This window comes from Coturnix japonica, chromosome 3 (assembly GCF_054131305.1).
Source record: "Coturnix japonica strain WE chromosome 3, WE-NBRP24, whole genome shotgun sequence".
Taxonomy (NCBI): domain Eukaryota; kingdom Metazoa; phylum Chordata; class Aves; order Galliformes; family Phasianidae; genus Coturnix; species Coturnix japonica.
This window is the reverse complement of record NC_140665.1, coordinates 29,538,304-29,552,527: the sequence shown is the minus strand read 5'-3', so window position 1 is coordinate 29,552,527 and position 14,224 is coordinate 29,538,304. Positions and strand designations below refer to the sequence as shown.

General features: G+C 37.5%; 1 protein-coding gene across 1 annotated transcript in view; it reads left to right on the top strand.

Moving 5' to 3' along the window:
* Positions 1-14,224, top strand: part of ZFAND3 (zinc finger AN1-type containing 3) — a gene marked incomplete at its 5' end in the record, with an annotated part of 124,074 nt that overhangs the window by 82,974 nt on the left and 26,876 nt on the right. The window contains 2 exon segments of the mRNA NM_001323243.1: positions 2,566-2,745; positions 11,955-12,020. Of these exon segments, the coding sequence (NP_001310172.1) occupies positions 2,566-2,745; positions 11,955-12,020 (246 nt within the window).

Below are 14,224 nucleotides of genomic sequence, written 5' to 3'. Positions count from 1 at the left end.
CCTACGTATTTGCATCTATCTAGGAAAAAAATAGCATGTGAATTTTTAGCTTACCATATTTTAATAAACTCCATAGCACCTATTGCTGTTTCTGTAATGCTGCAGTCACTTTTTTGATGGATTGTGTAGATTCCTCATGATGTATAATATTAAGCTTAAGCCTTTTTTTGTCTACTCCTTGAAAATGAAAGTAGTCCCATTTCTGATACACATACACAGTACAGCTTTGCTTTTTTGTGCTGCCTTGGATGCGATCTCATATAAAACATTTAGTCTCTGCAGTCACCTTTGTAGGAAAGTTGTACAATTTTCACTTATTTTCTCAACTGTTATTTGTAGACCAGTAGTTCCCAAAGTGTCTCTGGCTGTGAGCTCTCCTTCTGCCAGAACTGTTGTCTCACTGTAGATGTGAAGAATTGGAGGATTTCTAAACTGATGGTCCCAGGTCACATTGCTGCACCTATTGGATCGTAGCTGGTGCAGATTCCCAAGTACTCAAAGCTTTCTTGCTTTTTACAAGCACACTAATAATGATCCTGGAGCCAACTTACATGAAACTGTTGATAACTAGTGAGGCCCAAGTTAGGTCTGTTACCCAACCCTGACAATGAGCTTCCCACCAGGCTGTTGTCGAGGCAGATGAATTCCTGTCTGCTGCCACCTACTCTTCCCTGGCTTTGAGCTTGTGCTTATCCAAGCTCGACTTCTGGCTGAGGCTTCCGCAGCAGAAGTTACAGCTTAATTTTACTGGCAATTTACTCTTGAATCTGAAATCAGCAATTAAGGACTGTTCAACTGCAGTGCTTCCCAGTCCCAATGAGTCATGTTGGCGACCTGTGTTTCTGATGCATCATCGTCTGCAAATATTTATAGACTGCACTGTTTTCTCTCTTTGTCATAACAAGCAGCCTTCACTGATAAATGTATTATGCTTGCAAAATGAATTCATTCTGCCTTTGTGGTGGTGGTGTTGTTTTGTTATATTATTATTATTTTTTAATGTATTTAAGAATGTCAGCAAGTGAAAGCAGCTCATCCTTAGCTGTCTTTACTAGGGGGAAATGCTTTGTACTGTGGAAATAACTGGATGCTAAGTGAACCAAGATCCACTTGGCTGGGAGAGGGGTGTTCTTGAGGGGTGTTTGAGGATATCAGGCTGAAATTAGTGGTATGGCTGGTAGGAACTGAGACCTGTGCTATGGCTGATCCACTTATTCATGGGGTGTGGAAAGCCCTCAAGAGGGGCTTTGCACTTGAAAAGATTTCACCTGAATCTGGTTTGGAGGTGAGGTAAGCCTGAGGATGGGACCTATCCAAGATACGGAGTTTGGACTGTGGGGGCATAGCTGTAACGTTGTACGTAGCATAATGTACCGTAGTGATTTACTCCCCTTGTCTAATCTTACTGTCATGGATCAGTGAGCAGCTTGGAATGCCGGTGCTGGAGCAGGCAGTTATATTCAGGCATCCTGCCCTCCCCAGCTTAGTTCCCCCCTCTCTGTCATGTGCTGAAACAGAAGGGGTTTGGAAAGTGGAGAGGGAGCTGCCTCGGCTAGCTGGAGAAGTACTGCTGCTAACACTTGTGTTTAGCTGTCTGTTGTAGTAAAAGTCTTGTCTCCCATGTTGCAGGGCTCCTAGAATTACCTGTCTGATAGGGCTGATGGAGGAAGCCTTGATGGCTGGCACATTTGAAATGCTTTTAAACTGGTAAATCAGTGTCTGGAAACTGGTAGAAATGTGTTCCTTCTCCCAGCCCAGAGAAGTCTTATTTACAAATAAATGATAAACAATGATGCAGAACATGCATTGGTTTACATTGTGGCTGTCCAGCCTTTTGGCTTACCTGGTCCGTATCAGGCTGGTTTGATGGCAGTGGTTGCAGTTCTCAGTGAATTCTCCAGGTGTTCCTCTGAGATTATTGCTGTAAGCTTACTCTTTCTGTACTTTATCTTTGAAAACAGTTGTTTACAAATGTACTTACTCCCTTTCTGGAGAAGCTGTTGTGGCTTGAGTGGGAGCCTGGGAAGGAGTTTGTCCTGTGCTTGATGTGGGTTGCTGTGTTTTCCTGAACCCACTCCTATAATGTTTTGAGATGTAATTTTGTGCTCATAGCGCTCTATTCTTTCTCTTTCATTAAGTCATAATGTACTGATAATAATGTGTTCTATTGCTTAACTGGCGTGTGAAGTATTATTTCATTTTTGGTCTAGCTTTAAGTTAAGAAGTATGAAGGAGAGAGTGGCTTTTCATAAATAACTGCATTTAATACTAAAGGCAAATATGACAAACTGGAAAATTAAAAATTATAGCTTTTCCCACAGTAAGAAATTTTTACTTATTTTAATGGAAGTTATGAATATTAGCAAAGAATTTTCTTTCAGCTAACTTAGTAGATAATTTAACAAAAAAGCAGACATTGCAGTGTTTGTGGTGTTGGAGATTAGGAACAGTCAGAATGATAATACTTTTGACAGCGTTTGGGGGTGATTTTTATTATTTTGGTATTTGAGGAAAATGTATTAAATGAAGCAAATGAGATGACTTATGGAATCTTGGTTTTGATAGATTTCCAGAAGAAGCAGCCAGATGATGACTCAACTCCCAGCACAAGCAACAGCCAGTCAGATTTGTTCCCTGGAGAAACGAACAGTGACAACAGCAATACCTCTCTAACCACGCAGGCCGCTAACTCCAACCAGCAACTTTTGACAGAACTGAATGTAACTTCACCGAGCAAAGAGGAATGTAAGTGCACAAGTCCTAACCGAGAGCAAAGGGAACAAATATGTTTCGCTTCGTTCTCAATGTTATGTTCTACTGACTGGCGTCAGAAGGTATTTTGGTGGTAAAGGGGGACATTAGAAGTTATTCAAGAAAGGTGTATTGACAGTTTTAACCAAAGAACGAAGGAAAAATGAGTTACAAGAGTTTTTGACAGTTCACACTGTGTCTGTGTGTTTAGTTTATAAATCTGCATTCTTTACGTTAAGCTCAAATGTATAATTTATAGTTTCATGTTGCTCAAACCATAGCTTTATTTTAGATCATTCTCTCTGTAGAGAGAATCCCACTTGAACTATGCTCACCTATGCATTGTGTGTAGTAGACTGATGTACTTGTTGCAAGAAAAACACTCATTTTTGATGGAGAATCTCCTAGAGTTGTATTTATTTTTCTACTGAAAATAAGAATGCTGACAAAGCAGAAGGATTGAGAGGTCTTTGGTACGGCACAGTTGCTTTCAATTGCATTCGGTGTTCACACAGGATGGTTTTACTGAGTTTCAAAAGTACTTATTCTGTTTACAGGTAGATAGACTCTGCATTTATGTTCTTCTTACTTATTCAGAATGGCTGTGGACAAAGCAATAATTGTTTTTGTGGGATTGCAGTTGCTTAGTAGACTAAAATGCATAATTTAAAATTAAACTAAAAATTTAAAGTTAAAATTAAAATTAATTTAAAAGTTAAAATAACTTTTCTATCTATGTATGAGAATATTTTCAGAAATACAGCTGGAAGTAATAGGTACTTCCCGTTGTTTAAGCTAGAACCTTCTGATACCAGTCTTAGGGGTAAACTTGCTGTTCAACTTGTTCCTTCACACACACAGTTGCTGCAGAACACCCATCTCTTCCTTCTGTCCAGCATTTGTCCAGGGGAAACCTGTAGTATGCTGTAAAAACAAAAAGCAAAGCTTTAAAACACCCTTCCAGTGAAATGCTGTGCTGCAGCATCACATTTGGGCGTTCACAGGACAGTGGGATTCAGCACATCTGCTGCCTTATTAGCAGAGATCTACTATCTGGCATTATAGGGTGCTTTTCTGGAGCTTATTGGGTCAGATTTCATGAATTGTGTACAGTGACGAATTAAATTGTGTTAAAGTGTTTCTCTTGTGGCTGAGAAGGACTTGGGGGTAAGTAGGAAGGTGATTACAGAGAAGGAAAGAAGGGAGGAAAATTAAATCATGTCCTTCACCCTGGATCGCTGTGTGCTTGTGAACATACACTCAAGGTGATGGATATTAGGCAGTACAGCCTGCAGAGCATTTGAAAATACTACCTATAAAAAATACTTTATGACTTCCTGCTGGGGTGATTTTAAGTGAAATACAGTGGAGAGATTTATTTAGAGCTGGAGCTCTTTCTGTCTTCTCTCACATCTCCACTACCTCTTTAATGAAGCTTAATACCATTTATCAGAAATAATTATGCACAGATGGAGCTTTTCTGATGGGTAATGGTTCCAGAGTGGAGGAGTCTTTCCTGTAATGAAGAATGCAAAAACTTTAAATGTCTTCTTGATTTTAATTTAAGGGCATTCTTTTCTGTTCAATATTTATTTTTCAACAAGTTTTATAAGGCACACACTGCTCTCATTGTAGCCGTGTCCTTCAAAGACTGATACTTTGCAGTGCAATGCGATAATGTACAGCTATGGGCTCTTCTGAATAGAATTGCAGTACTTCACCAGAAATCAACATATTGGGTTATTAAGGTAATCCCTATCGGAGAATGGAAAGATGAGAACACTCAGGAAGGATTCTCATGGTGTCCCCCATTTCTCTCTCTTCCCTGTCGTGCTTCTGAGGAGAATCTCACATGCAGACATTTGCTATAGTATCGTAGTCCCCATGGTAAAGAATTCAGATAAAATTGTAGCAGGTCATTTAGGCAGTTTAGAAATTCCACTCATGTTACAGCAACTAAAGAGAATCATAGAAAGCTCATGTGGTAACATTTATGTTCTGTGTTGGAAAGACTGTAGTGTTGTTTTTTTTTATTTCTTATTTGTAGTAGTCATTTCCTTTTTAAACACTCAGTGAGTGATGGAGAAGAAGTGTTCCTTGCACTGCATTTTGCAGGAGTTCAGTGTGACAATTATTGAGCTTCTGTATACATGCCCAGGTTACGGTGACTTTTTTCCCCAAACCCTCAGTTCTGAGTAATGGCTGCTTTGCTGATGAATCTTCTACATGGAAGGCAATTCTCAGAATTACAGTTGTGGTCAACAAAAATGCATTACAGATTTATGCCAAGAGATGGTGATGCAAAGTTCAGGATGTTTTTCCCCCCTCACTTACGTTTTGGTTTTATGAAGTATTGCATATCGTGGTTTGTTTAATTGATTCTTAAATGCTTTTAGGGAAATGAGGAGCTTTAGGGGAAAAGACTTCTAGGAGTATATTGTTAGTTTTATTTTCTGTATATACTGCTCAAGTTGCTTTTTTTCCATCTCAGATTTTCCTGTCTGTTATATTGTCAGTGGCAGTAAGTTTTCTGAAATGAGCTTTTGCAGATAAGGAATATATTGATGTTGGTATTGCTTTACTAAATCTAGATTTCCATGGACTTTAGTGATCTGTTTCTTAACAGACTGTTAAACCAGTCTAATTTTTGTTCCTCTGCTTTTTTACATGCAGATAAGATTTTGTGTGTTGAAGTTCTGCTTAGTTCTGATGTATTCTTACCTTTTACTTTGGCTCTTTTCATTTAGGAAGTCAAGGCAGAAGTTACTTTAGTGTTAGTCACCACATCAACTGGCTGCATTGGCAATGGTTTCCTTTTTATTGGGTGGGAGAGCTGTTTATTTCTAACAGAGGAAGAAGGAATTTGTCAAAGGCCGCCTGCTTCTTTCTACCCCTTGCTCCACTTCAAACTACCCACACTTTTAAAAAGGAAAAAAGAAAAAAGAAAGGCTTGTTAAGGAAGGTTTCCATGTATTTTGGTAAGGAAAAGGTCACACTGAATATGGAATAATTCTTCATATTTTCAAGTCTTCATTGCTTTCTCTGGGGCTGTCACATTATTTTTCCGTCACTGTGTGAGTAGACCTAAAGTTGACACTGTGCAGGTTTAAAACTAACCGTGTTGTTACGTGACAGGAGAAATGTCAGCGTGAACAACTCCAGTTCTGGCAGCTGGATCAGATTTGATATCTCAGTAGTTCTTAGCTTCAGTTGACATTATTTTATTTTAATTATGCGCTTAACTCTTCCTGGCCTCCTCAAATTAGCAAAAACCACAATTGAAAAAGGACAGAAGGAATATCTGGTGCTTCTAGAACAGTTAAATGCCCTGCATTTCTACACTGAGGACTTAGTAAAAAGATACACAAAGACCTGAGGTATTGATGTAAATGTCACAAAATACACTGGGATTTCAGCATGGAAAGGGTGACAGTCACTGTCCACACCTTAACTCTGTGTGTACTGAGTTTCTGAAGCCTCAATGTGATTGTCAGGGCTGAACGCCTGTACATTTTCTCTAGTTATTGTATAGCTTCCAAGATTTGAACTGTTGCATAGCAAGCTAAAGCATGTTCATTGGTTTATTTCAAATGCTTAAACATGTGATTTGGAAGACAAGTTTAAAGAATGCTTTAAAATGTTAATTTTATTAAATGTTTGCATGTGCTGTGAGCACCGAGTTGCAACCAATTATGAAGTTATTTTGGTGAATGTACTTTGTGTATAAGGGGCACTCCAGCTGGCACACAGATGCAGCAGGCTCCCATGAGAGATCGTTGGCAGAAAGGTGAGAGATTGGGTTTGTTTTGTTTTGTTTTGCTTTTTTTCTGCTGCACCTTTTGAATGTTTATCCTCTAAATTTCATGGCTTATTGAGGCATGACTGTAAAAAGCAACACAGCCTACAGTACTAGGAAAGTAATCATTTCTTTTTGGTCTTCCTAGTAGTAATAGTGACAAAAAAAACCCAATTATTGTTAGTTTTTTTTTTTTCAACATAACCTCATAAAAAGTGGATAAACAAGCACACATATATATATATATTCCTTTGTTGAGTAGCCTTTTCTTTGGCAACGTGTGAAAGATTTCTGCCAACTTCAAACTACTTCAGGTTTTGTATTTTGCTTGGGCTTGTTGAGAGAGTCAGAGGGGTCAGCTTTCCTATGCACACTCTGGAAATACTTGAGAAATCACCTGTTCATTGCCATGCAACTCAGTTTTGTATATCCTGTCATTCTTATAGTTCTGGCTATGGGGCTGTTCTTCTGGCTCACCTGTGATTGAATGTTACGTATGTACCTGCTTTTCTAATATTCTAAATATACAAACAAACCAAGCTAGAATTTATTCTTGTCTTGCTATAGATGGCTGTAGAAATCAGTTTGCTTTTCTGATGACCTTTTTTCTCTGATACCAATTCATTGGTGTTTCTTCCTGTCTGAAAGAGTGCAGTAACTGCTGAAGTTGTGCTGGACTGCAAAACTAGCCTACTTGTCCAATGTGATTTAATATTGCAATTAAACTCATGTAACTAACAAAGATACAGAGCCGTGTCATAGCTAGATAATGGTGTTGAGGAGTAATTCTGATTTTCCTTACAAACTCACCAGATCTACGCGTCCTTTCTTCTACTCAAGTTTGTCTTGTATCAGGAAAAAAGAGAACATGAACCTCCACTACAGAAAATGCATCTGGTTGTTGTTTGATGTTACAGTCATCTTTGGATCTACATGTTACAAGGACTAACTGTTCTCTGAGCTTTTTTATATTATTGTTAAGTTAGGCAACAGTAGATGTTTTTCATCTTATGAGATTATTTTTAGCTTTATTTTCTTTAAAGGTACTCTGTACAAAAAGAGCCTTTTGTTACTGCTTAATGTTAAATTAACAGTAATTCAGTTTTTCATTCCGTTTATCAAACGTGGGCTTTCTTGAACATTTATCACAAAAGAGGCTTTTTTATTTTTTATTTTTAAGTATCAGATTCAAGCAAGTTTTGTCTGGAGATCTACAACAATTTTTCAAAATACAGAACTGTTTTGAATTGGAGGCTATTGGAGCTCACTTCTGAGAAAGGCCGCTTAAAATATGATGCCAATACAGAACATTCGGGAGTTAGAAATTTGAAAGGAAAAAACACGCTATGTCTGGTAGAAGAGTTGCCTTTAGCATTATTTGAGGGTCTTAAGTTTTAATCTGATCCTTACAGTCCCAGTGTCATCTGTAGAACATTTCTTAAGCATACAAGTTAGAAAGATGTGGCACATGGATGGGTGAAATGAGCACTTCTTTCATGATAATTGATATAATTATAATGATAATATAGACAGTGCATCCTAGGGTCCCACTTATTAAAGTGAAAGGACCTCTTGGAACATGAAACAGAAACACAGCCAAATAATACAAATGCGGCTTTAGAACTACCCACTTATCAAGGTTATATACAAGTATTTCTAATAATTTAACTGCCAATTTCAAAAGCACATTTTTTACACTTCAGATGTTATCCATGAAGGAGGGAAGTATCATGTCTACTTTATAAATGGGGAAACTGAGGAAAAGCAAGTAATGGAGCCTGACAACTGTCAAATGGAATCTGAATCGTGGCTGTTTCCTTAGTTTCTGTTGTTAAGTACACCAACAGCACCACTCCATACCATTCAGAGTGCTGTGAAGTACTGTACACCTGGCTTAAATATTGTGGGTCTGGCTTAAGTATTGTGGGAAAGTTTGCCCTAGTATTTTGCTTCTTTTCAGGCCTAGGAAATTCTGAATCTTTTCACTTTACTTCCCCAATTCTGAAGGTTCTTTAACAAGTTATGCCCACTCAGAGTATGTCCAGCAAGATGGTTGCTGCTTAGCAATTGTTAGTCTTTCAGGAGGGTAGGTAAGCAATGTGGAAAGGCATTCTAAAGGTTGATATAAACATAGATAAATAAATCAGAACAGACTATAATAATTAATAAAATATATTGAAATATAGGCAATACATAAAATCTTACTACTTCAGAGATTTTCCAGAGAAGGCTTGTTTTTAAATGCTTGCTTATTCACTGAGTTGCAGTTCCTAGTAATTTGACGACCTGTTTTTCCCAATTGATGTATTTAGTGCACTGTTAACAGTACCTCACAGAAAGCTAGTTGTATGTGAAGCCAAAAACATAGCAGCTGCATTAACAAGACTCTTTCTGTGTCATATAGTGTTCAGTTTAAAGGATTTTGTTTTGTCCTTTCTTCATTCTGTGTTTGAATTTGCAGACTCAGTGACTGTCGCAATTATTTCTTTAGTAGCTTTTAGTATTTTTGCATTTTTAATCATCTGCTCTCAGAACTACATTATTGCTCGGCAGCAGCTGCTTTTGTTTGGTAGAGGAGTTGCAAATGTCAGAAGGCACATACTGGAAAAAATAGGGGCAGAAGCTATTGTTTAATCTGCTTGTTGGATATAGAATAGAAAGATATCTTTATTCTTCCATTTTAATCTCTTGGTTATACTGAGAAAAATAAATCTACAGCCCTGTGGGTGTTATGTTACAAGTTCGACGTGTGGCCTTTCGCTGTGCATTGAAGTGTTTTGTGTATCAGAGTCAAATTCCCTTGAAAAAGTTATTTTTCAGAACAAAGGTACAGATCTATCCTGGAACACATGAAGTCATAAGCTACTTTTGGGTATAGCCAGAAAGCACTGGTGCGCTGCCGTGGCTGACTTTGCTTTGCTCTCGTGCAGAATTTTTATCAAAGCTATGAAAAACGCGCTCCCCTATTTCAAATAGTAATAAGGTATCCATATTGGGTGTTATGTATACTGTAAGATTCAGTATAATGGCTTCCACACAGAATTGTACAGTCTAGCCCATGCTACATAGCATTGAATTATGCATGACATTTTTAATGATGCAACAAAAACAGTAGCAGAAGGAAGAACTGCAAAGGACAGGGAGCCTTCACTGTTTATTAGGCACTGTGCGTGCCTGTAATTATTAAGCATGTATGCATTCAAATCCCCACATGTTCTGTGTTGAAGCTAATGCTGTGCTATACAAATTGAAGATATATGAAGGTAATGTCTAATGAAAGAAGATTAAGTGAAAGAAAAACTAATACAGGAAAATGCAGAATAGACACTAGCTTATTGTATTGGGAGTGGCAAGAAAATATCTTATGTTTGGTTGGATGCTGCAATATAAAAAATTTAAATATTTTCTGGACAATAAGTGCAAGGATTAATCTTACTAGATAATCCACAGGGACGATGCCTGCCAGTGACTGTTCAGTGAAACTGGAGAAATGGAATTATTTCAAAAGAGCTGCTGCTTCTACAGTCAGTTCACAATCCCATATCCTGTTGTATATTTTGTTACTTAACCACTCAGTTTGGTCTTTAAAAGTTCAGACTAATTTAACAGATCAACAGTGTAATTTTTGGAGTAAATGTCTAAAAGATTTCAATAAAACATTTGGTAGAGATACTGTTGCAGTATTGATGCAGAAAAACAGGGCAGTACTTTTCCTTATCCTTTATCCATCCTTGATACTCTTAGCTAAGCTATTTTTTTTCAGCCTTTTGCACAGCAGTATTACTAACACAGATCATGGGGATTTTTTGTTTTGTTTTCTTGGTTCTTTTTACATTCTAGCTTAGAAGGAAATTATGAAAAATGATTTGAGCTTTCTTAACTGCTTCTAATGGTTACAGATGGTTGGTTGGCAGTGCTGTCAGGTCTCAAATGGGCCCCAGCATAGTAATACCACAATGCTTGCTCCATCCATTCTGGATGTTTGCCTGTTGTTGAGACAGGGCATCCGGTGCGTGTCTCCCCATCCTCCAGACTGCAACACCGAGTCTGATTATTCTTGTGTGCTAAGACAACAGGTATATTTGCTGTCCTACTCTAGTTGCAGTGATCTGGGCTGGGCTGCCCATCAGCCCCCCACACCTTCTAAAAACTGAGAGATCTGTGCTTCCAAATGCATTGAAGTTAAATCATATGCACCCCAATGAGTTTTACAGAGTAGATTGGTAACCAAGGCCTTTTACTTGGAGAAATATGTTGAAATAAAAGAAAAACTTAAAATAAGAGCATCTCGGGAAGGGGTAAAAAGATATAAGCACTTTACAACCAGATCAAATTTTAAAATAATTAAGAGGAGAAAAATATATTCCAACATACACAATGTTTCTACCAAAATATACAAAACATGAAGGGGAATAAGAGGGGGAATAAGTATTTCCTGGTAGTTGAAGACTTAGATTAAAGCTTATCCTGCCACTGTACTCAGTTATGCTGTATTGACAGCATGCTATTACTTACATTGCAAGAAATTCAATGCAAACTTGATTATTGGTATCTTGATAGCCAAACCCCTACTAGATCATAGAATCATAGAGTCATTTGAGTCAGAAGGGACCTTTAAAGGTCGTCTAGTCCAACTGGCATCATCCAATTTATAATATCCAATTATCAAAGCTATGATATGTCATTACCAGTGGTAATGCTACTGTCAGGTTGTCTTGGCTTCACCGTGTAGGTTTTATTTTTATTTATTATTCCTGCCAGTTGCTGAATGCACTGAATTGGTTGCTATTTTAACAAGATCTCTGGAGAACTCTTCAGCGATGATGCATGTTGAGAAAACAGCCAGAAAGTAATTTACTACCAAGCAGACACCAAATGAATGGGAACAGACCAGAGCTCAAAAAAAATCCCCAACTTAACCATGGAAAGAGTTTATTAATGTATGCTTGTGCTGCACTTTGAAAACATAATGAGAACAAGATAAGAGGCAAAGTCATTATCTCACTAAAGTCAGTGTCAGGGTTTCTGTTGACATCAAGGAAGTGCTCAGTTCTTCCTGTGTCTTAGTTAGATTGTTTAGCTAAATTTCTGGCTTTATTCCAATGTAAATAGCATCTTTGTCAACAGTGGAAAAATCACAATTACAACAATATTTTCTTAAAACTCTTTAAAATATTGAAGTATAACACAACTTATCTCTATGCTCCAGGTTCTTAGCTGTTCGTTCAGTAGAAGACATTCAGTTTTGACTAGGAAGGAAGTGCTGAGAATAGTAGACTACTTCCATATGTTCTTCCAAAGACAAGCGTTTGTCTGCTTGCTTTATATTTCTAAGTGTAATCTTGATGTGGTTTTACATGTTAAATATAGATGGCATTTTGAGACTTAAAATGTTCTCTGTTTGCAGGTGGGCCATGCACAAGTACAGCTCATGCCTCATTAACCACACCTACCAAAAGATCTTGTGACTCAGGTATGTGTTTCTGGGGGGTTAAGCAGGTGGATTTTGCATAATATGTAGATGTATGATTATAATTTAATAATCAAAGCCAGTAACTAAACCTACAGAGTGCCAGATTGAAAATAAAAATAGTTGATTTGCTGACATTTTATATAAAGTATTTGTGAGGCAAAGCCTTGTTCAATGTAAGTCCCTAAACACAGTATGTTTTCAGCTAGATTTGGCTGCCTCAGAAATACAGAAGTAGCTAGTTTAAGTGTAGAAAATATTGTATTATTCTGGAAATCCTCCCCTTTGAATTTGAAATAACAAATATATATATAATAAATATAGCTGGAGTTTTCTGGTTTGAAGATGTAGTATAGAAAGCTGATGTTTGCCCTAATCAAGACTAAATTTTTCTTGCTTTGGGTTCTTAACAGTGATTTTAATTCTACATGGAGGATATAGATTAGATAATCTCTCACAGAGCTAGTGTTAGTGATGTGTTAGGTCACTGCCAGGCTGAAGTTGCTGCATCTGCAGCAGATCTGTCATAAAGAATCATCCCAGTACTTGTTCAGGCAGGCATCCAAACTATCTGTGTTGGCTCAGACATTTTTCAGGCTTTGGTTTTGCAGCGTGTTTAAGGGAGCTCATACAACCCTTTCCACTAGCGCTGTTGTGGAAAGCCTTAACCTCCTGTGGGGAAGCATCTAGATAGTGGTGACATTCTAGCTAGGTCTGCTTCCAAAATAGATTTTGCCTGTATTTCCATTTATATATTAATGTAGCTGTATTGGATGCAGAAGGGAAGAGTTGTCATAGTTAATAAAGGGCTCTAATTCTTTAGAAGTATAAGATAAATTTCCTCAGAGGCCATTCTTTCAAAAAGTCTCTCAAGCTATCATACATCTGGCTGAACTATGGTTATTCCATGTGTGCATGTTATTAACTGACTCAGTATGCAGCAGATTCAATTTAAGAAAAGCTGTGTTGCCCTGCGCTTGCTGCAGGCTCAGAGCTCTCAGATGATTCATGGTAAGCTGTGCCATTGCTGTGAATATTGTTTGCCCAAGAACTTTTTAAGTTTGGCATTGGAAGGTGCTGGGTACAGTTTCTCCAGAGTATGGAGACTGGGTTTCCCTTATGTAGACATGGAAGCATACATAAATAAAAACAACTGTTGGTTTCTATTTTCCTTGCAAACTAATCTGCTTCAGTCATGGTATTACTAAATTGTATTTTCTTTGTATGTTAATGATTGTAATATTTAACACCAGTTTTCATTGCAGGGTAATTAAAAAGCTTTCTGTGATGTTATATACAATGAAAACAGAGAACTGAATGAATATTATTTGGAGAAAAGAAAAAAAGCACATATGATTAGCAAAAAGGCAAATCAGTCCTTTATTTGCAGTGCCATATGGGACCAGTAAGAGCTTCTTAGAACAAAGCCATTGAAGTTACTAGATATGTTAGAAAATATCCATTAAGTGATCAGCAAACTTTTCTCAGTAGATTTCTTATTATTAGTTTATGACAGTGTTTGGCATCTTGTATGTCTGTGTGTTAATCATTTGATTTTGTGTTTAACAAGAAATAAGGTTATCTTAATCTGATGCCACAAATTTCAGTCAACTAATCCTTAGTGGCTTTGTATTGCTTTATTTTCCTTTGTTTCTTCATTAAATACTCAGTAATCCGCATATCTTGTTTGTAATCCATTATACTCATAAACCTGTTACCAGGAGTTACGTTTTGCTCCAGAGCTTGCCTTTGCAGTCTTCTTTTCAGTGCCATCTTGAAAGGAAATAAGTCTTTTCAGAGTCTGCTTTTAGGAGTCTAGATAGGGATGTGGGAATTGAGAGGAAAACAATGGCTACAATATGTTTGCCAGAAATGGTATGACATCTTCAAGCGTAGGAAGCAGACTGTGTGGATGGATGTTTCACACTACATTCAATTCCAATAAGTCTCCCTTCGTAGGACATTATTTAGGTGAATACGAGCAGTATATTTCAAGACTACATATTGCATATAAACCTCTCTTCAGTAAGAATTCAACATTTCTTCTGCTCTGGAGCACTTTGAAGGAAGAATGTTTTGGTGCAATTCATCTGTGTGATTTTTTTCTTTCCCTTCAAGCATAGTTTTTCCCTAAAGTCTGCCATATATCAGCACTTGAGACAGAAAATTAGAAATCTGACCTACATATGTTGCATGCAGGTTCCCAT